Source organism: Ursus maritimus, unplaced genomic scaffold (genome assembly GCF_017311325.1).
Source record: "Ursus maritimus isolate PB19 unplaced genomic scaffold, ASM1731132v1 scaffold_6, whole genome shotgun sequence".
NCBI classification, from domain to species: Eukaryota; Metazoa; Chordata; class Mammalia; order Carnivora; family Ursidae; genus Ursus; species Ursus maritimus.
In genome coordinates this window covers 20055596-20078889 of record NW_024426774.1, presented here as the reverse complement: position 1 = coordinate 20078889, position 23294 = coordinate 20055596, and the positions used below count along the sequence as shown (strand labels likewise).

At 43.1% G+C, this 23294-nt stretch overlaps 1 protein-coding gene across 1 annotated transcript in view; it reads right to left on the bottom strand.

Moving 5' to 3' along the window:
* Positions 1 to 16832: 16832 nt before the first annotated feature.
* RAB10 (RAB10, member RAS oncogene family) overlaps positions 16833 to 23294 on the bottom strand; it is an 82824-nt gene continuing 76362 nt past the window's right edge. Inside the window, exon 6 of the mRNA XM_008700354.2 lies at positions 16833 to 19363. Within this exon, the coding sequence (XP_008698576.1) occupies positions 19280 to 19363 (84 nt within the window). The 3' untranslated portion in view covers positions 16833 to 19279. The remainder of the gene's footprint in view (positions 19364 to 23294) is intronic.

Genomic DNA, 23294 nt, shown 5'->3' with positions numbered 1-23294 from the left:
CAGCACCCGCTCTGATTCCTGCCCGAGTCAGTTATTCCTGTCACGGTTGCCAAACGGTGATTTTCTCCCTCTCTCATTTCCACACGCACCAGTCCGCATTCCGCTGTGAAGAGGCACTTGCCCTCCCCCTCCCTTTATTGATTAACAATTCATGAGTTCTTCTAAGTTCTTCATTCACTGTGACACTCACGCGTCCTACAATTGACCGATGGGAGCAGCTTTCAGCCAGCTCCTCTGTTCCACTGTCAGGCTTCCATAGTTCTTTGGAATTTTTCTAACTTTCTGGAACAATAGGATGTTCCAGGGTCATTCGGCACGGTCCCTGTCCAGCCCAAGAATGGAATCAGCCATTTCTTCAAGGACTACTTCAAGGACTTCCTCACAGTGACCCGTCAACTGTGCTCCAGGCAGCTCTGTTGAGGCCGCTGAGAGAGGCTCACTAGCGTTAAAACAAGTAAGAGGGGCGCCTGGGTGGCGCAGTCGTTAAGCATCTGCCTTCGGCTCCGGGCGTGAACCCGGCGTTCTGGGATCGAGCCCCGCATCGGGCTCCCTGCTCTGCTGGGAGCCTGCTTCTTCCTCTCCCACTCCCCCTGGCTGGCGGTTTCTCTCTCTGTGATAAATAAATAAATAAACAAACAAATAAACAAACAAATAAAATCTTAAAAAAAACAAGAAGCTCGTGTTGTCATTTGAACACAATCCTGTCCACCTGCTGCATATCTCTGTGGATGGAACACCATAATCACCGCCCTCTCTGCTGGCAGCCTGCACAGACCAAAGAACAGTCTGGAAGTCTTTCTTATTGCTGATGTTTGGAGCACCACATGGGTACTGTCACTATGTGTTCTTACAAAAAGCTGAGACATGTCAGAGGAGCGGGGGACTCTTGATCTCAGGGTCATGAGTTCGAGCCCCATGTTGGGTGTAGAGATTACTTAAATACATAAAACTTCAAAAAAAATTGTTTTAAACTGAGCCATTCTTAAGGACACTGAGTTTAATTTGTTGACTCTCAGTCCTCATTCAAGTCAGGCTGTAACAGTGTGGTAGTTTCATTTTTATATGTCCTCTACAGTTAAGAATAGTTCACTTAGGATTTTCCTTCTTATTTCTGTGGTGTGAATGATGGAATCACTTAGAACACAGCAAGATGGAAAAGAAGCACAATTTGATTGGCTTTTGCAATGTACCAAATGTAGCTTGTTATTGCAAAAGAGAATGTGGAGGCGTCCCTGGCTGGCTCAGTTGGTAGAGCATGTGACTCTTGATCCCAGGGTCGTGAGTTCAAGCCCCACAGTGGACATAGAGCTCACTAAAAAAATAAATAAATAAAAAGAAAGAAAAAAGAAAATGTGGAAAGGAGCCTATTTAGGGAATTTCTTAGCATGTTTCTATTTTATCATAAAAAAGAGGGTACTGTAGGATGAAGAGGAATGGAGGCCTAATCCTCATTTTTGGTTGTTCCTGAAATGCTCCTTCCTCAAAATAAGTAACTCATGAAATATTTACTTCAGGAAGCTAGAACTTGAAGGTTTGGTCAATAGCGCTGAACACAGTAAATCAAACTCTACCTCTTATAAATTGTGTATTTTTTTAAAAGATATTATTTATTTGTTTGTCAGAGAGAGGGCACAAGCAGGGGGAGCAGCAGGCAGAAGGAGAAGCAGGCTCCCCGCTGAGCAAGGAGCCCTTCTTGAGACTCGATCCCAGGGTCCTGGGATCATGACCTGAGCCGAACGCAGACGCTCAACTGACTGAGCCACCCAGGCGTCCCAAATTGTATATTTTTTAAATGAATATGTTTTATTTTTAGCTAAATAATACATTTATCCAAAACAAAATGTTTTGCTCTGAATAGGATTTTAAGCTTAGAAAAGTCAAAAATGATCAACATGTTTCATTAGTTTCCTTATCCCCTATTTTTTATTTTGTAAAATTTCTTCTAATTAAGCTTCACCCTTATTAAGACCTTTTTTTTTTTTTTAAGTAAGCTCTTCACCCAGCATGGGGCTTGAACTCACGACCCCGAGTCCGCCCTCTGCCAGCTGAACCAGCCAAGTGCCCCCCACGAAGGCGTTCTTAAATCTGAAGCTTCCTCTTCCTTTTCATCTCTTGCTTTTAAATGTTTTTACTTTCACAACATGACAAGTTTCAGAATCCTTTAGAAATGACTTTATTCACATTGTTTTCTAAAAGAGAGTTTTTGTGCCCTTTGTCTTTCATACCATCCAGAACCACATTTGCCTGAATAGACGTTTTGGACGGACTCGGTGTCATCTGGGCCCAAGTGACAGCAAATGATGAAGCAAAACTAGAAATTGCCCAACAGCTTTTGTGTGAATCAGGTCGATGATGTGCTGAGGGTCTAACGTCTTTGCCTTTGTCTGCTGAGACAGATTGTCCAATAATTCCACTGAAATTCCCATCTGAGCAATAAGACAACGAGATCGATGCACGAGAACGGAGAGCCAGAAACAGACGTAGACAAATAGAGTCAGCTGATCTTTGACAGAAGAGCAAAGGCAATTCAATGCCGAAAGAAAGAATAGTCTTTTCAACGAATGGTGCTGGAACAACAGGACATCCACACACAAAAAAAAGGGAAAAAAAAAAAAAAGGAATCTAGGGGGCACCTGGCTGGCTCAGTCGGTGAAGCATGTGACTTTTGATCTCAGGGTTGTAGGTTCGAGCCCCACACTGGGTATAGAGATTGCTTTAAAAAAATAAAATCTTAAAAAAAAAAAAAAAGAATCTAGACACAGACCTAACACCCTTCACAAAAATTAATTCAAGATGGATTATAGATGTAACTATAAAATACAAAACTATCGGATTCATAGAAGTTAACACAGGAGAAACCATAAATGGCCTTCAGCTGGGTGATGACTCCTTCGATACAACACCAAAAGCACCATTCATGAAAAAAAAATTCATGAAAGAAAAATTGGACTTCAGTAAAATTACAAATGTCTGCTCTACCGATCTGAGCAGCAGATGAAACCTGGACAATACTCATGGCTACCAGAGAGCGTCAGCTTCCCTCTCCAGATTTAAATCTGACATTTTGAAGAAGGCAACAAATTCCAGGAGCTAACATATTGGCATATATCCGAATCGGGACAGGAAAGGGAGAGCTTCCCTATTTCCGTAGGAAATGAAATTATTCGCATCACAAAAAAAGCACAACATGGCGGATGCTTTTACAACCAGGAAAGCCAACCACAAATTTACCCTCACCCCTGCTTTGCCGCTCTTTGCACCAGGCTTCCGGCCACCTGGCAACAGGGATGGAAGGCAGCAACTGAGAGCCCTGAGCTTACTAATCTAGTCAAGCAAAGAAGTTTCTAGGACCTGTGGGAGAGCTCCCACCCGGTCACCTACATAGTGACTAAACAGCCCTCTTGGTAAGTTGAATTGATTCTTTATGTCATGATTCTGGCCTCACAAGTAGATTTGATGCAGAAACTCAAAACTCACTGTGAAACCACTGGCTGTTACATGGAACATGAGAATTTCGAAGTTTTTAGCAAATTATATATTTCAACTTATTTGTAAGGGGACTCCCCTGAGGAAAGCATTTAATTTACTACTGAACCACTGATAAAATTAAATATAATGCTATTTAAACTGTGGTAACAAAAATTATAATACATAACATAAAATTTACCATTTTAAAGAATTCTACCATTTAGTTTTTGGGGTGTCTGTGTGGCTCAGTCGGTTAAGTGTCTGTCTTCAGCTCAGGTCATGATCACAGGGTCCTGGGATCAAGTCTGCTTCTCCCCCTCCGTCTGCCCCTCCCCCCAATTCCCAGCCCCGCTCCCATTCCTGCTCCTGCTTGTGCCCTCTATCTCGTTCCCTCTCAAATAATCTTAAAAAAAAAAAAAAAGATTTTAAGTAACCTCTATACCCAATGTGGGGTTCCAACTCACAACCCTGAGATTAAGAGTCACACACTCCACTGAGTCAGCCAGGCACCCCTAAAATTTACCATTTTAAAGTGTACAATTTGGGGGTATTTAGTACATTCACAACATTGTGCAACCATCACCATTATCTAGTTCCAGAACATTTCATCACCCCAAGAGGAAACGCCACCCCCACCAAGCAGTCAGTCCCCAGGCCCTCTCTTCCCCAGCCCTGGCAAGGACCAGGCTATTTCCTGTCTCTAGGATTTTTCTACTCTGAACATGTCATATAAACGAATCATACTGTGATCTTTTGCGTCCAGCTTCATGCACCTACCCCAGTGTTTTCTAGGCTTATCTGTTTTGTAGCACGTGTCAACGCTTCACTCATTTTGAAGGCTGAATAATATTCCAGTGTATAGACACGGGGCACATTCGGTTTATTCATTCTTCAGTTGATGGACAATTGGGTTGTTTCTACTTTTTGGCGGTTGTGAGCAGTGCTGCTGTGGTCATTCCCGTATAAATTTTTTGTTTGCACTTGTTTTCAACTAGTTTAGTTATATACTTAGGAGTGGATTTGCTGGGTCACATGGTAATTCTGGCTCAGCAACCGCCAAACCGGTCTCCACGGCGGCTGCACCATCCGACGTTCCCAGCAGCGGTGTGCGTGCATTCCAGTTTCTCCACTTAACTAACGCTTGTCTCGTGGTGGTGTTTGGTTGTGTTTGTTATGACCATCGTAATGGGTGTAAAGCGGTATCTCATTGTAATTTTGAAAAGAGAAGATGCTTTTTATTTATCTTTTTTAAGATTTTATTTATTTATTTGAGAGAGAGAAAGAGTGTGCATGAGAGAAAGAGTGTGCGCGCGCGCGCGCGCGAGAGAGAGAGAGAGAGAGAGAGAGAGAGAGCACACAAGCGGAGGGCGGGGGAGGCAGAGGGAGAAGCAGACTCCCTGCTGAGCAGGGAGCCCGATGATCCGATGATCGATCCCAGGACACTGGGATCATGACCTGAGCCACCCAGGTGCCCCTAGAAGATGCTTTTTATGATTTCAATCTTTTTTAATTTATTGAGACCTGTTTAATATACATAATCCTATTTTATAAACAACATAAGTCTATTCTATTTGCCTTTTTATGTGAATACTTACTACAGCATTATGGGAAATTAAATATTAATAAAAATCAGTTTTGAAAAAAGGAATTGTAAACTAAACACTTGTATAAATTTACCTCTGTGTGATGCAAACTCCCATTTTGATAATATCATAATATATATACTTCTTATATTTTTTCCTAAGGTACTGCTTTATTTTTACTACAGATATTGAGGAGTGAAGCCAGCCCTTCATCAGGGCATGGACTTCAGAGGGAGGTCAACACCCGGGTCTGGGAGTCAGACCCACCGGGCATCGGACCGAAGTTTTTCTCCCTGCGAGCTGTGTGATCAGGGCAATTACATAACTTTGCTGAGCTTGTATTTACTTGTGTGCCAAATGGGGATGAGAACACGTAAGTCAAGGAGCAGGTCTCCTAAGTCAGGATTGGTTGAAGTCAGATAATAAACAGTGGGTGGCAGAGCAGGCAATTCTGCTGCATTTGGGCTAGCCCCTTCCCTTTGGGGGGGAGACAGCATCTCTGGGGACACCAATCCCTCCACGACCCTGAGAAAAGGCCTCCAGAATGTCTGCTTTGCTTTTCCCTTTCCTCAGTGAGAAGTTCCCAGCAGGAAGTAGGGGCAAGAGATGGGATTCATTCATTCACCAGACACTTACTGAGCCCCCTGCGTGCCAGGGGCCAGTGTAGGTGCTGGAGACACAGCAGCAAATAAGACAGACAGAGCCCCTGTCCACACGGAGCTTCTATCCCAGCGCGGAGACAGACAATCAACCACTGAACACGTAGATTTTAATATGGCAGATGGTGGGAAGAACTGGACGAAAAAAGAAAGCAAGGGGAAACGACAGGGAATCCAGGGCCGGGATGGCATGGCTCCTATCTTATGTGGAGCGGCCAGGGAGGGCCTGGATGATAAGGGGACCTCTGGGCAGAGACCAGAAGGAAGTGGCTGTGTGAGTGGTTCTGATATATGGAGGATGCGTATTTCAAACAGAAGGAACAGTGAATGCAAAAGTCCTAAGGCAGAGCGTGGTTTGTTAGGGGTCAGAATAGGAAGAGGGGCAATGGGTGACATTTTCAGGACTTCTGAGTGAGGTGGAAAGCCCCTGGAGTGTTTTTGGAAGAACCATGACCCGATCTAGATGTTCTCAGAGGTCGTTCTGTCTGCTGGGTGGAGAAGAGCCCACCCAGCAAGGGAGGAAGCGGACTGTTGGGGCTTTCCCATCCTTACTTGCTGGAAATGACGGGCCGGGGCACGAGACAGAGCTGTCATGGTGAGGTGTGGTGGGTCTGCGGATATTTTGGAGGTAAAACCGATGGGATTTACTGACAGACTGCCGTGAGGTAGGAGAGAAAGAAGGACTCAGGGATGCTTAGAGCCACCAAGAGGAGGGTGCTGCCTGTTTTCTCAGGTGGGAGGGCTGTGGGAAGGGCCAAGGGAATCGGTGTGTCTTAGGACAGTTACCCCTGGGGAGGGGGGTGGCTGAGCAGGCAGCTGGGCGAGTCTGGGGTGCGGAGATGCTACGCCGGGAGTCTACAGGCACATGTGGTGTCCAAAGCCAGGTGCTTGCAGGACCTTCCCCGGGGCCGTGAGTGCAGATGAAGACAAGCGCTCTGAGCACTGAGTTCTGAGCCACTCTGACACTTAGAGGTCAGGAAGATGAAGACGACACCAGCAAGACTGAGGAGGAGGAGAAGGAGAGGAGGAGGAGGAGAGGAGGAGGAGGAGAGGAGGAGGAGGGAGGGGGCAGGGGGTGTCCTGGACACCGAGAAGGAGGTGTTTCAGGAAGGAGGGAGATCGAGTCAATGTCTCAAGAATTAGTGGCCACTCCGATCTTGGCAAGAGGACTCCTGATGGGGGTGAAGGGGATGATGCCCTGAGGGAATGCTCTAGAAGGGCTGGAGACCAGTATACACAGCTCTTTCAGGGAGTTTTGCATAAACTGGACCAGAATTTGGGCGCTATTCCCTGTTGTTTCCTAAGTCTCTGCCTTACTTTAGGAAAATTTCTATCATTCAGGTTCTCAGTTCTTTGTAGGTGACCTATTTCTCTCCCCCCCCCCATGCTTTTTCTTTTTTTCTCTTAATCTTTTCTTTTATCCTTGGGGTTCTGAAATGCCATGATGACATTCCTTGGTACAGTGATTTTTCATTCCTTTGGGCTAGGCCCTTCTGGTCTGGAGACTAATATCCTCAGTTCTGGGCAGTTTTCTTGTTTTCTCTCTCCTGATAATCACCTTCCTTCTGTTTTCCTCATTCTTTTTCTTTTTCTGGACCTCCAATGAATCAGATTTTGGCCTTTGGATTGGCCCTCTGAATTCCGTATCATTCCTCCTCTTTTCCATGTCCCTCCCCCTCTCTCTCTGTCTCTCTCTCTTTTCCATGTCCCCCTCCCCCCTCTGTCTCCCTATTTCTCTTTTCCATGTCCCTCTCCCCCCTCTCTCTCTGTCTCCCTATTTCTCTTTTCCATGTCCCTCCCCCCCCTCCCCCCCTGTCTTTCCTTGCTTTTTTAAATAGCATCCTATTCTTTTTTTAAAATTCTTTTTTAAAAAAGATTTTATTTATTTATTTATTTGAGAGAAAGAGCGAGCCAGGGGAGGGGCAGAGGGAGAAGCGGACTCCCCACTGAGCAGGGAGCCCAACATGGCCTCGATCTCAGGACCTCCCAGGACCCTGGCATCACTACCTGAGCCAAAGGCAGATGCTTAACTGACTAAGCCACCCAGGCACCCCTCCCCCCATTTTATTTAAGTATCCTCTACACCCAACGCTGGGATCGAACTTACAACCCTGAGGTCAAGAGCTGCACGCTCTACCGACTGAGCCGGCCGGGTGCCCCAGCATCTTATTCTTGCTTTATGGATTCAAGGTCATGTCGTATCCAAGAATATTCATTAAAGTGTGTTTGAGGTTTCTCTTTGGTTTTTGCAGTGTTTTTATTTCCTTTTTTTTTGTTGTTTCTTTGTTACTTGTCTTATTCTCTTTTACGTCACCACGAAGAACTGAATGTCTGATTGAATGCAAATCGCTGTTCAGTCTGGATAACAGGTCTGTGGATTTTTATTGTCTATGCTTTTTATACGTTTGAATGATTTCATGGGTGTTTTAGGTAGATTGGAAACTTTACGGATGTTCATCTGACTTGGTGACTAGAAACCTTCAGCACAGCACAATCCGCAGGGAGCTGACTTTCAGTTAGTGTACCTCCTATTTGTCGGTCTTTTCTCTTGAGCCAGGTTTTCCAGAGACCTTCCAAATCTTCTGCCTAGGCACCTGTGTCTGGCTCCCAAAACCGGAGCAGGGGAGAGGGGCCGGCAGGAAAGAATGGGAGGAGCCCATCGTTTAAGGCGCAGCTGTTCACTGAACCCGCTGTTTTTGATCCTGGCCTCATCCCCACCTTTCCATGCACCGAGTGCTCGGTCTAGAGCCTCTGTCGTTCCATTTCTGCAGATCATAAACCTTCAGGAGGGGTGGCAGCAACTCCCGGCTGCGAGGGATGGTCAGGGACGCCAGGCTCCCGTTACTTCCTGCAGAGACTTCCTGCCGCTCCCCGTTCATCTGCGGCCCCATGCCTGACATCTCAGTGGAACCCGGCGCTCCTAAATCCTGGAACTCTGGGATCCAGGGCAAATCTGCGCACTTTTTATCGGCAGTCCTCCCGGAAAACAATGAGGTTGTAACTTCTGTTCTAGGACATTCAGCTCTAGCTGTTCCCCATCTCCCATTTTTAGAAGACGTAAGTTCAATATTTGCAGAAATAAACCTTTTAATCATCACAGATTGTTTGCCTTCTAACATTTTCTTTTTAGTAGAGTTGACACAAAATGTTACATTAGTTTCAGATTACAACATGGTGATTCGATAAGTCTATACATTATGCTATGCTCACCACAGGGGTGTAGCTGCCGTCTGTCACCGTGCAGCGCTATGACAGTATCTTTGACTATATTCCCTGCGCTGTGCCTTTTATTTCCGTGACTTATCATTCTGTAACTGGAAGCCTATCTCCCATTTAATTTTGTGTGGCCACGTTCACCAAAACTCCTACAGGATAGGATCTCAGAGTGCCGGGCTCTAGGGAAGTTTCTTGTGACACAATGAAGACATGCAGTTCTCAGCAATGGCCACAAGGTGGCTCAATGACTCTATTTAATTTATAGTTTCTCCCTACTTCCGGCCAACCCACAAGAGTTAAAGTACTGAATCTTGGTTAATCCAGCAGAGGGGAACCAGCATCACAGGATTATTTATGCTGGACTGAGGCTCGGCGTGCTTTCTAGTCCGCCTGCTTCTATAGACAGGGAATGGAGAGCCACAGGAGTCAACCAATCTGTCCCGTATCTGGAGAGGGTAGGTCCGAACTGGCCCTACGCTTGAGTTTTAAAATTCTTTTAAAGTCATATTCAAAGTTGCCTTCAAATTATAATACAAATGTTAGGGCATGAAGGTGGCAGGGGGCACCAGGAGGTCAGTGCAGCCCCTGCTGAATGAGGTGGGTTGAAAGAAACAGAAGAGAAGCCACTGAGTCACTTACCCCAGGTCCTGAACTCTTGCTGCGTGGGCAGCAGTGCGCTAAGCGCTGTGAAGACAAAGGGGACAAGGCAGGGTCCCTGCCCTCCAGAGGTTACAACCTGGTAAGGAGATGAGCCAACAGAAGACAATTAACTGCAACCAAGGAAGTCTGCAGTAAATCCCAAAGGACGTAGGTCGAAAGTGCTCCAAGCGGGGATCCCGTCCCTGCCCAAGGCGGGGGGTGGGTGGGGTGGTGGTGGTGTGGTGTGGATTGGGGCTGGCCTTGGAAGAACAGTCGAGGTCAACCCTTCTCAAATTGGAATATGCGCAATCAGCCTCGCACTAGGGCTTTGGTTTAAAAGTAGATTCTAATTCGGTAGGGCTGTGCGTGTGTGCTGAGAGTCCGCGCTTCTAACAAGCTCCCAGGTGATTCCAGTGTGGCTCATCCCATCGAGCAGCCAGGGTGTAGGCACCGGTTCATGAACAAAAAAACCACTCACACTCCAGTCTCAGCTGAGAGATACTGTGTTAATTGGGCTGCGTGCAGCCTTGGCATTGGTATTTTTAAAAGCGCTTCCCAGGTGATCTAACACACGGTGAACATCACTGACGTCGGGGACATGTGTGACTCTGCCCCGCACCTGAACCCCCCACCTAGAGTCAGAGCCCACCCCACACTAGGGAAGCTGCAGCAAGACTCTTTCCCCCCACTTCCCTAGCACCTGGGGCACGAGCATGCGCTTTGGGCTTCACCAGCCAACTTAACCATCTCAGACTTGGCAGCGAAAGCTCCTGAAAGTGGAGGCTGCACAGTACCGACCTTAGCAAGGATTTCGGCATCGGTGGCGGCTATACTGTTCTCGGAGGCGGCGGCCATTCCTGGGGCGCGCGGTCAGCCGCAGGCGCAGTCAGGCCTCAGCGCACCAATTCTGCTAAGCCTGATTTTGAGCGGTGGTCTTGGCCGCTCGGCCTCTGAAACTGGTCCTATGGTCCTGGAGAGTGTGAGCTGCCCAATATAACATTAAACCCACAGAGAGTCCTTCATGATTAAATATAATACACCCTTTAAAATCCCATAACACAAATGTGTAGATTAATGAGTTGTTATAAGGCAAACACCCCTGTAAACATCCATGCCAGATTTTGCTATCCCTGAAACCCTCCATGTGCCCCCTACCATTTTTAAAAAGATTTATTTATTTATGTGGGGGGGAAGGGCAGAGAGAGAGGGAGAAACGAATCTTTTTTTTTTTTTTTAAAGATTTTACTTATTTGTCAGAGAGAGAGAGAGCACAGGCAGGGGGAACTTCCAGCAGGCAGACGGAGAAGCAGGCTCCCTGCGGCGCAAGGAGCCCCAACGCGGTACTAGATCCCAGGACCCTGAGATCATGACCAGAGCCAAAGGCAGATGCTTAACCCACTGAACCACCCAGGGGTCCTGAGAGGCAGAAACTTGAAGCAGACTCCTCTGAGCCCGGAGCCAGACCCAGGGCTCGATTCCATGACCCTGAGATCATCACCCAAGCAGAAACCAAGCGCTGGACGCTTAACCGACTGAGCCACCCAGGAGCCCCAACCCCCTACCATTTATAACTTCTCCCTCCCTGCTAAGAATATAACTATCCTGACTTTTAATCATTTCTTTAATTTTCTTTATATTACCTCTATAGTTCCCTAAATACACTACAGTTGAGTTTTGCCTTTTTTTCTCTTTCAGTCTTTGATTTATTTATAAACTCTCACTCTCCCTCCATTGAAATTTAATTGTTGCAGAGACTGGGTCAGCTGTCCTGTAAAATTTGCCAGTCTGGATTTTGTTGATTCGATGTAGTTCATTATGGTCCTCTGTCCTCAGATTTCCTATAAACTGGTAGTTGGATCTAGACCGAAACTTTGAGCTGACTCATGTTTGAGATTTTTTTGGCGTGGCCTGATCGTAGAAGTCCTGCGTTAGTGGTCAGAGGTGCGCAGGTGTTTGGCGGTCTCTGTTTTGTCGGATCTTCCTTTGTCATGTTAGCCGTTGATCATTCCTGGATCTGTTAATTCATTAGCAGTTACAAAACAGCGATATTCTCATTTCTTCTTTCTTCCTGGTGGAATACTTCTCTACAGACATACATCACCTTATTTACTTTCTCTGTCCTCCTAGGTGCAGTGTTTGGAAGCTTTCAAATTAAATCGACAAGACAGATTAGTAAGAGAAAAGCAGATTTGTATCCACTATGTCTCTGTGCGTTCACAGAAGAATGGGTCTCTTCTAATTCGGGGCTTATACGCCACCTTAATAGTGGGTAGGGAAGGGCAGAGAAGCACTTCTTAGAGAACAAATGACTTCTTACACGGGGAGGAGGAGAAAGGGCACTTACATGACTTTTTGGAAAGACAAATGGACCCTTAGGAGGCCAGGAGGTCAAACAGTCCTGTGACGATGTAAATCTCCCCAAGAGCTTAGAGTTGCTCCTTAGTGACAGGTGAGAGCTTTGGGGAAGCTATGCTTTAAAGCAGATATGGGATTTCAGAAATTCAGAACCCTTCAGTTGAAAATCATTTTTATGCCCCAGTGGCTGATTCTGGCCTTTCCTGTTCAGTCACCTGGTGGTACAGCCTGTAGAGGGAAGTCAAGGTAAGTTCTTGGTTCTTTTATTTGCCAGGGAAGGTGTGGTGGGGAAGAGCGCTGTTTCCCAAGCAGCTTCCGATAGTGACCCACTAGGGCTGGGTGTGCCTACACGTGTGGGTCCCATCATTACAGATCCACAGATTTATAAATATTTGATGTGTTCAAAGAGTCCTCTCTCGGGCCAGAGTGGGCCTCTTCGAGTTGGCTCCCAAGCCCTATTCTGACATCCTTAGATTTTCAGAACTTCTGTCGGATGTGGCAAACATGGACTCTGCCATTTCTTCACAAAGCTCTGGTTGCTTTTAGTGGGACAAAGGAACTTCTTAGGGCCCAGGCTGTTGTGGTCTTCCGAGTTTCTAGTAGACGCCTGCACTGGCTTGCTGTTGCAATGGGTGAACCCCTTTGCGTGTCAGCCACTGCTCTAACATTGGCTTGCGGTGTTTTCAAGCACTTGCTGGTTAGTTTGGGGTTCTTCGATCCACCAGGTGCCCCATGTCTTCCCTGTGCTTTCTTCTTCACGGACGCTATTATGCAGCTCCTGTGTCCGTCAGAAGTTTGCCCCAACCTGCTTGTGTTTGGGAGTTTGTGGGGTACCTTATCAACTGTTTGCTGTATATACTGTTCCTAATCTATTTGCTGTGTTAGCATGGAGGGACTTGTGGGCAATGGAAAATCAGGCCACTGCCACCACCTTCGTATGAAAATGCAACTTTAGGGGCACCTGGGTGGCTCAGTTGGTTAAGTGTCTGACTCTTGATTTCGGCTCAGGTCATGATCTCAGTGTCGTGAGATCGAGCCCTGCAATGGGTCCCACCCTCATAGGGGAGTCTGCTTGAGATTCGTTCTCTCCCTCATCCTCTTCTCCTTCCACTCTCCCCCCTGCTCGTGTGCATTCTCTCTCAAAATAAATAAATCTTTTTAAAAAATGCAACTTTAACATCCTTTTATGAAATGTCCTCCACTAAGTAAAGCAAAGTTGGTTTTTACCATTTGCAGCTAAGAACTGCACAGAGGGGGATTAGGCCAAGGGATGGTAGAGGTGATTTTTTGCCTGACCTGTTTTGAGGCCTACAAATGGCTAAGTCAATCCGTGTAGCACTCTGGGTGACAGTTAAGGCTGTAACATGGATTGGGACCTGGGGAAAGGTCCTCAACTGTTGGACCAGGTCAACTCACTTAGGTGGCAAGTTAGGAAAGTAATGCCGTGGTCTACAAGAGAGGACCAAGTATCAAAATGAGGGGGTGGGAATGTGAAGGGGAAGACAGGTAACAATGGAGGAACACTGAACAGTACTAGGTGACCGTGAGGCAGAGTCATAGCGGTTGAGGTCTCAAAGCTGGGTGATCAGAAACAAGAATAGTAATGTCACCTCCCACATGAGTGACCTAGAGCTGAAACTGGAAAAGTGATCCCTATCCTCGGAATTTATTCTTCGCATAATTCTCTCCAAACATTTCTTCCTGAGGTAACACATAGGTGGCCTGTGTTGATTAAGAGGGAGGGGATGCGTGCCTCGGCCATGCTCGGGTGTCCTCGCGGCCGCAGGGATGCGGGAGGCACCACGGAGAAGGGCACAGCCTAGAGGGACCTTGGACGCGGCTGGCTCATCCCGGAGCGCCGGCCTGGGAAAGTGAGCGCCTTCCTCTCACAGGTAGTCCACCGCGGCACCCGCCTTCAAACCCTGCCAGGCCCACGGCATCTGTCATTGCCGAGGTCACGCTTAGGAGGCTAATGGACTCCAAGCACTTCAGAAGGGGCCCGGGCGAACAGCCTCTCTCTCCTCTGAGTCCCATCATTTTCAAAGTGGTATCCACTCGGACCCCCGCACATCTGGTCTAAAGCAAATGGACCTTTTCCACTTACCACTAAAAGCCTGCACCTCAAGCATGCACGGGGGAGCTCAATCTCGGACTGACCACTCCAGCTCCGCTCGGAAGACGAGCTGTGATCATTTCAGAATCAAATGACAATGGTAATTACCTTCAAGAAAGGTTCTTGAAGCAGCAAATAAACTGTCGATAGCAAATCACCAGAAAGCTACAAGTCTACACTTCATTACTTCAGGTCCCTGCAGAAATGCCACCACGGATTTTCAATGTACTTTTACAGAAGTTCACAAAAATGAGAGAGCAAAATGACAAGCAAATTTATGCGTTTCATGAACTCACATTGGAGACATTTTCCCTTTGAAGGCCAATAAGCCTCAATGGTAGAAATTTCTGAATTTAGTGCTAGAGATTTTTTCTTAGCAACCATTCTCTTTAACCAAGATGCAACAGGAGTACACCTCTATCTCGGGGCTGGAAACCTCAGGCCTAAAGTCAGTGCCCCAGAAGAGCTTGAAGCCCTCAATTCCCCTACGGGACTCTTAATCTTGTTCCACAAGTTATACTCCACACCCAACTGCCTTCTTCCCCTCTCCTGTACTGAGTGTTTTCACCATTACTCGCAGCAGTGATTAATGACCACCACAGGCGCCCCTCAAACTAGCCTTAGAAAGCCAATTAAGAGAAATGTGAAAAGCAACTGCCTTACTGTTTACTTTCAGCCAAAAGATGGTTTGGAGTAGGAGGAAACTAAATGGGCCGGGTGGTACGGGGTGGAATATGGGTTTAAACTAAAAACATTAGTTAACTGGGCTAAGTACTTTCAAGAGCATAACTCTGTTAGAAGGGGCCAAGGTTAGGCTCAATGGTTACATTAACTAGGTAAGACTACACTCTAGCATTCTTTCTGTTACTCTGGCACAGAGCCCGTATTACCCCCATTAAAATCATTATAACCAAACCTTAAGACCTTATCCTGAGAAACTGTGATAAGGTGAATGTGAAAACAATGAGCACTGGCGTCAGGCTTGGTTTCAAAATCCAACTCCAGCACTAATGGGACGTGCAACTTGAGGCAAAGTACTTAATCTGAGACCGTTTATTTACAAAATAAATGGTATTTTGGATACCATCTCACCAGGTCGTTGGGGACATAACCCTGTAACAGTGTCACGAGTTACTAGTAGGCTCCCTAGTAGGTAAAAAATATTCTTTCCCTTTCACATATTTGAACTTAAACCCTGCCCTCTGCCATCATTTTAGCCTGATCCTAATTCAAATCTCAACCTACTAACTTCCTATGTGATCAATCTCTGGAACCTCCCAGCGTCTTCCTCTTCCAGCACATCTAGACTTGTTTTCCTCACACACACACTGCTCTCACCACTCTTGAGGGCTCACCAGGATCCCCATTGCCTGTCATTGCCCAGCTGGATTTCTGGTTTCTCACATAAGCAAAGCCTGTTTTGAATTCACCTCTGGTCCCTTCTTAACCTCCCCCTTAGCCTTAGCCAATCTACTTACCTAAGAACCAGTTCGTGTCCCTATTCCCTCAAAAAGCCACCCCAACTATTCCCATCAACTGATCTTGCTCTTAACTATTAATACGGTACTTAAAATCTGAATCGCATCTAGTTGGCTTTTTTTTTTTTTTTTTTTTTTGAGTAAGCTCTACGCCCCATTCAGGGCTTAAACTCACGACCCTGAGATCGAACGTTGCATGTTCTATTGACGGAGCCAGCCAGGCGCCCCTTATTGGCTCCCATATACACTTAGCTAATGACTGCTTTTGCTTTCTAAACTAGATCACAGGGGTGCCTGGATGGCTCAGTAGGTTAGGCATCTGCCTTCGGCTTGGGTCATGACCCCAGGGTCCTGGGATCGAGCCCTGCATTGGGCTCCCTGCTCAGCAGGAGGCTTGCTTCTCCCTCTCCCTGCTGCTCCCCCTGCTTGTGCACGCTTTTTCTCTCTGACAAATAAATAAATACAATCTTAACAATAAACTAGATCTCAACTTTAAGGGCAGAGACCATGTTGTATTTTCCTATACCAGTCTCAAAAGGAGAATCGTGGGCCTCACCCTAGACACACAAAAAAGAAAAAGCTGGAGAGTGAGTGAGGAAGCATTAAAAACACTCCAGGTGATTCCTATCAACACTGCAGGATGAGAAAATTTCTACACATTACCCTTCCCGCAGAGATAATCTTGTCAACAAATATTTCTATCTATTGACTAATAATGAATGCCCTAATACGGGAGTAAGCTTTTCTTTATATAAAACAAAGCTGTTGGGGTGCCTGGGTAGCTCAGTCAGGTGTCTGCCTTCAGCTCAGGTCTTGATCCCGCAGTCCTGGAATCGAGCCCCACATCAGGCTTCTCCCTCTCCTCCCTACTCATGCTCTCTTTCGCTCTCTCTTAAATAAGTAAAAGCTTAAAAAAAGAAAAAAAAAGCTGTCGTTTATGGTTCACAAAAAAAGTCGGAAATACTTTTTTCAGAGAAGAGGATGGTCACTGCTAAAACAAGCGTTCACCCTGGGAGCCTACCTTGGTGCTCCGGGGTCATCAGCTGTGTTAGCTGCAGTCTGCCTTTGGCCCATGCTAGTGTTGTTGGCTGGGGAGTGACTGACTGTGGTGTCTCTTTTGACACCAGGATGAATCTGCTTACATTTCCATTTTTTACAGTAGTTTCTTACCAAAGACAGTTCTTGAAATTACTGTTTTCCCTAGGCTGAGAAAGTTATTTCCCTTCTATTTCCTCTAATATTCAGTTTGTTATTTCGCATTGTCTTCCAAAGTAATCCTCCATCTTCAACTCCATAAATAAATGAAAACCAAGCCACACAGTTGGAAATCAAGTTTTGTTTTTATATGAACAGAAGTAGACCATCTAGAAATATTTCAGTTTATTTAAATTGTTAAGTAGAATATGAAACCGAATTTGTAGCTAGTACCAGAGAATGGACTTAACTGTTGGGGGTTTAATGAGAACAGCTTCTACACAGGATCCCAAGAGACTTACAGAAAAAGGGGCAAAGCCCTAATATTAAGCAAATAAAACTCATGTTTCAAACAGGTTATACAAAAATTGATTTATACTCCATTTCCCTTTTTTTGATATTTAGAAAGTGCAGATTTAACAAAAGGTAGCCATAACCTTTCTATGTACAATGCCGATTATAATTATGCAAACAAAACTGTCAGTCTTTTACCCAAAAATCCCAGTGTTTAGCTCTCAAACCTTAAGTCACTGAATTGAATAAGGATTAAAGAGGGTTAAAAATAAAAAAGCTACTGCCACATTCCAGATGAAGGAAAGCAACACATACATTAAAATTAATCTAACAATAGTAGGTTTAACCTATAACTTTTCGAGAAGCTTAACATCATTTCATTATTATTTTTAGTGGAAAATTAGGGATTATTTGGCAATGCTGCTTTTACTAGTAAACAATGATAAAGTCAAGTAAAGGAAAAACCTAAGAACAACCAGTGAGGCATATAAAATTGTTTTTAGGGCACTATCTGAAAAATTCATGGATGTTTACAGCAGATACGTCCCAATGCTGTTGACGTGAGCCAAGAGGGCATTAAAATGCTATCCACGACACAGAGAGACTTTTCAATGGAAGCTGCTGTCCTAAACTCAGCCTCTGCTAGAAATGAATCATGCTATTCACAATTATTTCAACAAAGGTATCATCTTAGGATGCTAGCAGCGTAGCAAACTTAACTTACCCTATCCTGATGATAAGCAATGAAGCAAAACTAGAAAAACGAAGTGAAGAAAGGACAGGGTTAGAGATAGCTGGAGATCTTATCTGTACATGAAAAGCCTTTTGTCCTTTTCCCAAATCCATGGTAATACACATTTTCCAAAGGGATGTAAAGACGGGACTTAAAATTAATAATATTCTAAAGTATTTCTAATCTTAAGGTAAAGACAACTTAACACTGAAAAAGTGTTCTTCAAAGGCCAAATCTCAGTATATTTGGCAAACATGTTAATAAATTTCACTCCTCCTTCCCACCATTTAAAACAAAAACAAAAATAGAAACAACCAAACCTTTACTGGGCTACCAAACTGCTAGAGGAGTTGCCAGAATGGAGACTACTCAAATTTCGGTTACGAGATTTATTCTAGGAAAGTGAATAGGCTATACACCTAATTAGAAAGACAAACCACAACACCCTCCAAACACTAGTGCATGCAATTAACTCTTCCATTTCATAAACTCAGTGGATAGAAAGGGAACAGGGAGGGAAGAAGAGGAGCATGAAGTAAAAGAGCGAATGGAGGAATCTGGGGCAGAAGTTATCCGGGAGAGAGAGAAAATGAGGGGAAGACATTTAATAGTAGTAGGCAGTTAGAATTTATCTTTCAGTTTACTTAGCGAGTTAAATCAGTCCTTTATGTTAAACTTGAAAAACCTACTAGTTTGCCCCTTTCACTTTTAAATAACTCATACCATTGGTGGTGGGGGAGGGAGAAGCAAATGGAGCAGCATGCAGGAGGACAGACACGAGGAAAAAGCGGCCAAAGAGAAGAACTGGTGGCAGGAATAGTGTTAAATATCAAGGCCACTTAAAATAAGACTCAGCAAACCAAAGCTATCATTTCTGCATTACCCTTTGTCCTCAATTAACTACTTTGAAAATTACAGCCAAGCAAACCACGAACATTTTAATGGTTTATGTCTGGATGATATGTATGTCTCCTGCACATGCTTCCACCAAAACAAACTAACAAACAAAAGGAAAAACCAAAGAAGTTCCTTTCCACATAAGGCACAGGACAAAATTAATCCCATTTACATATTCAAGGCGAAAATGAGTGTTTTCCTGGCTTTTGTTTCTTTTGCTATCACATGTCTATAGATTATAGGGACTCAAGCACATTATCCATGACAGAAAATTCCACTGTTGTACAAAATAAAATTGTTAATTCTAACTTTTATTCTTATACAATTTGCAGAATAGAGTTGAAATGATCGCTATAGGTTTTAATGTTGATAAGAAGAACTGGACTATAATACAACTGAAATGCAGTGGTGAGCTGAGCAAGTACATTTAAAAATGAAGTCACAGACATGATTTTTCTATACATTTTCTTGTTTGAAGAAAATTATAAAGTCAGCAAGCAGTCACGGATGAAAGACAAAACAGGTGGATTGGATAGTTAAGATGAGGAAGAAAAATATCTGTTTAGAGTTAAAAATGGACAGAGTGGTTTATTTTGCAGCAAGAGGAGAAAACAGGGTGGTGGATGGCAACTGACGGAACAGGAGAACGCTCAGCAACATTTGCTCTTCCAGCCTGTCACGCCGCCTCCACTGCTGATATCTACATTTTCACTGTTGGGCTCTTTTACAGGGGTCTGGAACAAACACACAAGGAAAGTAACCCATGAAAAACATTGTTATGGAGAAATCAAGATTCAACAGAAATATTCTCATAAAGGTAACAAAATATAACTCCAGTCGCGCAAGACAGGTTCCCACTCCCATGCATAAACCTAGCAGCTTTGTTTCTGATCTACATTTTGCCTGCTTACTCCAAGCTGTGAAATGTCTAGAAGCCTCTAGGCATCCCTTTAATAAAGCTTCCAGTATCTTTTCTACTCTCAGTTCGCACAAAGGTTTGCTATCTCTTAGCCCTGACTCCTGAGTATCTAGTACTTAAAAAGCATTATCATCTGTATAAAACCAATGCTGCGTCAAGTCTAACCTCAGAGAAGTAAAACAGCCCTTTCTGTCTAGTCACTTGCCTTTTGAGACCGAAGTTTGTAACGCTCTACACCAGTTTTAAAAAGGCAAGCTCAACAATGATATGCTAACATTAAGTGGAAGAGAAAGGGCAGGGCAGAATGCAAAGTTGTATAATCTACGTTAAAAATGGACACAGAAAAAAAATCAAAAGGAGAGATACCAAATGTGAAAAGAGAAAAACCTTAGGTGGTGGGTTTGTGAGTGATTTTATTTCCTTCTATGAATAATCCTGTATCTCCCCAATAATCTAAATATTACTTTTAAAATCAAAAGAATATACTATTTTCAATGGATAGCCTATACGGTATGTATGAAAGGACATTTTTTTTTAGAAACCGCACACATATAGTAAAGTATAAAAATCTTAATTGTGCTTGATGGATTTTTAGTATATAGAGTGAAGCTATCAGATCAAAACACAGAACAGAAAACCCCCTGAAGGCTCCCCTGTGTCCCTTTCCAGCCAGTACTACCCTCCTAAAGGTAATCAGTACTCTCATTTCTGTCACCAGAGGTTGTTTTTTTTGTTCTTGACCTTCAAATATGTGGAACCATGCTTTATGTATTCTTTTATGTATGACTCCCTTTATTCAGGATCAGTCTGTGAAATTTATCCAGGCTGTTTTATTAACAGTAGGTCATCATGAATGAAATTTTAAAAGCCAGGATGTAACTGGGAATGTATTCTCTCATGGAAACAAGATAAAGTTAAGGTAACCCAGGGGGGAAAACTTAAAATATTTTAAAAAGTCATGTAGCCCAAGAGAAGCCCTACTTAACTCATATGGAGGTGAAATTCTGACTTGCACTCTGAGCTCACCTACCTACTCTCACTGCCTTATGGGATTCTTCTCCTCATTGTGTGTTAAAGATAAAAAGTTTTGCTTTAAAAAAATCTTTGTGAGTTTTCCTGAACAACCAACTTTATTCTTATTGCAGATCTTGAGAAAAATGACAGAAGAGTCATTTTAACTCTGTTAAAGCCGAAAGTATTAACTGAAAAAGTGAGCAAAGGAATAAAACAAGTTTACAGAAAAGGAAATACAAAAGCGATTCTTAAAACTGTCTTTAAAAATGCTCACCAAACTCATAAGAGCGCTGCAGATTAAATTTTTTTTTTTTTTTAACCTGTCAGGTTGGGAAAGATCTTAAAGTCTTATAATCCATTATGTGGCCAGAGTGTGAAGAAACAGACATTCTCATCCACTGTCAGTGGGAGTGTAAATGGGTACAACCTCATGCCAGCACGTGGCAACATGTAACAGAATTATAAAAATGTACATCTATGCTCTTTGGCCACTTCTAGGAATCTGTCCTTCACATACTTGCACATAATCATATGCTTGCAAAATGAGTTACATATAAGATTATTCACTGCAATACAATTTATGAGATCATAAGGCTGAAAATCACCTGTATGTCCCTCATTGAGAAAACCTATATGACATATTTACTCAAAGGAGTACCATTTATTTTAAAAGTAGAATTATTTTACTTATTTTAAGTGCCAAACAGAGTACAGTAGGTTGCCTTACCTGTTTAAAAAAAGGTATATATAAAGAATTATATATATAAATATATATATTCATATTTACTCATATATTAATAATTAAGAGGTTAATTACACTGGTTACCTGTCGGGGGGAATGAGGAGTTGGGGGAATGTGGTGGGAAACTTCTCTGCATTTGTACTCGCTTTATTTTAAATGTTTGCACCATGAGAATGAATTACCTATTCAAATAATTAAGTTAAAAATGTTTTAAATTGCTTTCATTCTAAAGTTAATTTTTCTTTTACAAACTCAGGAGAGAAATCATGGCACAGAAAGCTGCTGGTCAGGAACCACTCCTGTATTTCTCACACTCCAATGTAAAGCAAGTTTATATTTGATGTTTTGACTCCTAACTTTACCACATCAAGAAGCATATATGTATGTGTATGAGAAAAAAATGGGACCTCACATTGGGGCATGCCTACATGGGGAAGATCTTTATCGGTGTATTCATTCATATCACACTGGGACACAGATTATAAGACCATATAAGCATATATATGTATGTTTTAATGCCAAGATTAGTGAGAAAATCAAGGGATACAGTATGGACAGAAAAAAATCAAAAACAATGGAGAAAACCAAAAAATCCAGACAGAGAAAGAACACAAGAGACAAGAGTATTTCAACAAGTGTTATGGTCAATTCTGGAATAATTTTTCACTGTGACCTGCCCAACTCTGAGATACAAAGAACTCCACAATTAAAAGAGCATTTTTCTTTTCTTTTCTTTTTTAAGATTTTTATTTATTTAATTGACAGAGAGACAGCCAAGGAGAGAGGGAACACAAGCAGGGGGAGTGGAAGAGGAAGAAGCAGGCTCTCAGCAGAGGAGCCTGATGCGGGGCTCGATCCCAGAACGCCGGGATCATGCCCTGAGCCGAAGGCAAACGCTTAAAGACTGCGCCACCCAGGCGCCCCTAAAAGAGCATTTTTCTATTCCTGTTGTTCCCTTCATTTAATTAATAATATGAACAATTTTCCTTGTCCATCTAGTACTTTACTTTTCTACTCTTCTATTTTTATTTCTCATAGGAATACTTTGAAATATAAAAATGTATATAAAAATATAAAAATTCTTCAAGGAATTCCAAGGGGTTTTACCTTTACATACTGTGAAAGGATATTTTAAAAATTTTAAGTTGTTTTTATAACTTTAAAAAGATACGTTAAATTTTCTAAACAAAACTATATAAACGTAAGAGTCATTGAGTAATTTCTGTTCTATGTCTCCCTCCCTTTACAACCGTAACCCACTTGGAATACTCACTATTTTAAGAGTTTGGTATAAATCCTTCCAGATCTTTATTTGCTAAACATAACCAAACGTGTGTGCACATGCATACACATGTGTGTTTGGTATCATACAGAATTTTTAAAAATAAGATCGTACTACACGTATTCTATCCTAACTTGCTTCTTATTACTCGATGTATTATTGATACCAGGATGCTGGCAGATATGGAAGGGCACAACTTTTATTTTATAGTCACTATGAATAGCAATGTAACTGATGACATTTTTCTGGTTTGAACACACAATTATAGTTAATGGATAACTACAGTTCACTATAAAAAATTAAGTTGTTTGATTTCTCTGAAATTTCACTAGATTTATATTTGAGATACCATCTCTATTACAGCTTGTTTTATAGATGTATGTATTTTTTAATTTGGGGATTGGTTTTTGAAAAAATACAGTTATTTCAATTATAAAAATAGAATGGTTACCAGAAGCAATTAAATTTTCTCCTATACAGTGCCTACTTCTCCTTTAGTTGTGTCAGATGTTTTCTGTTTTTATACGCATTTAAATGTACCAGAGATTGAACAGACAACTCAGGATTCATAACCAAATCTGCATATTATATCTAGTCATATTCCCAATTTTGCTACAAGTTTCTCATATTGGTAAGTATGGGGATTCACAAATTAAACCCAGAAAACTAACCCGGAAGTAAAATGAATTCCCTGGAATCATATTTCAG